This window comes from Alligator sinensis, unplaced genomic scaffold, assembly GCF_000455745.1.
Source record: "Alligator sinensis unplaced genomic scaffold, ASM45574v1 scaffold685_1, whole genome shotgun sequence".
Classification (NCBI taxonomy): Eukaryota; Metazoa; Chordata; order Crocodylia; family Alligatoridae; genus Alligator; species Alligator sinensis.
This window is the reverse complement of record NW_005842336.1, coordinates 1,361,505-1,362,623: the sequence shown is the minus strand read 5'-3', so window position 1 is coordinate 1,362,623 and position 1,119 is coordinate 1,361,505. Positions and strand designations below refer to the sequence as shown.

At 61.8% G+C, this 1,119-nt stretch overlaps 1 protein-coding gene across 1 annotated transcript in view; it reads right to left on the bottom strand.

Annotated features, from left to right (window-relative positions):
- DPYSL2 (dihydropyrimidinase like 2) overlaps positions 1-892 on the bottom strand; it is a 69,190-nt gene extending 68,298 nt beyond the window's left edge. The window contains exon 1 of the mRNA XM_014522285.2: positions 536-892. Coding sequence (XP_014377771.1) covers positions 536-886 — 351 coding nt within the window. The 5' untranslated portion in view covers positions 887-892. The remainder of the gene's footprint in view (positions 1-535) is intronic.
- Between the last annotated feature and the right edge of the window lie 227 nt (positions 893-1,119).

Genomic DNA, 1,119 nt, shown 5'->3' with positions numbered 1-1,119 from the left:
AAGCTTTATTCCCATTGAAGTCAATGGGCCTAATCCAAAAATTCTCACTGGGGGCAAACTCCCACAGAGTTTAGCATGGGGCTGAGGCAGCTTTCAGGACTGTGCCCTGGAGAGTTTCCCTTGAGGAAGTTTGCAGGGATTTGGTCCTTAGGACTGCTCCCCACTGATGCTCTTTTGCTTCCAACCCACCACGTTATCCTGTTGGAAAGCTGTGTTCATCAGATGGGTGGGGCATGCTGCTACATGCAGCAGGGCTTGGGAAAAACTGCTTCTGAAACAAAAAGAGTCGGTGTCTCTCTTCCCAGATAAGAAAGGAAAGGAGGGGGGTGGGGGGGATTACCTCTCTCCAATACCTTCACCGTCCACCCCACTCGGGCAGAAGGTAGGAAGGAGCAGGAAGCACGGCCTGAGGCTGCTGCTTCCCAGAGCTTTCCTACTGGGGAAGGGGCTGCAGAGGGGGACCCAGAGCCCCCAGCCCAAGTCGAGTGCAAGTTGCATGTGCCCCCTCCCCCCCCGTCCCACCAGCTGAACCCACCTTGTCATTGAGGTTCTGCAGCGCCTCTTTGCCGGTGGCCGCTCGGATCTCCACCTTCCTCCCGAATTCAACAGATGGTTCCCCTGCCTTCCTGCTCTGGCGCGAGTAGGGGGACGGCGAATCCGGGCCCAGCTGCGCCACGTCCCTCTGCTGGGCCACGATCTTGCTGGAGCCGCGGCCCACGGACAGCGAGTCGAAGTCGATGGTCTTGTTCTCCAGGGAGCCTTCCACCGGGCAGAACATGCCGCAGAATTTCTGCCGGGGTTTGGGGCTGCCCGAGCCCAGGTTCTTGAAGAAGGCCGGCACCTCCTCCTCCTCGCCCTGCCGCCCCGCTGCCTTCCTCTCGGCCATGGCTCCCTGCGAGGGGGAAACAACACGGATGAGAACAAATAGGAGCTGGAGCTGGAGCTGGAGCTGGAGCTGGAGCTGGAGCTAGAGCAGGGGTGGGTGTGGGGGGGGACTCGCCCTCGGTGCTACGGAGACGCCGGCGGCGGCTGCCAGGGGGCTGCGCCTGCCCGCATAGGGATGGAGCCGGGCGTGCTGCTTCACGCCAGGCAAAGTTGCGGGGAGGGGGCGGGCCGGGG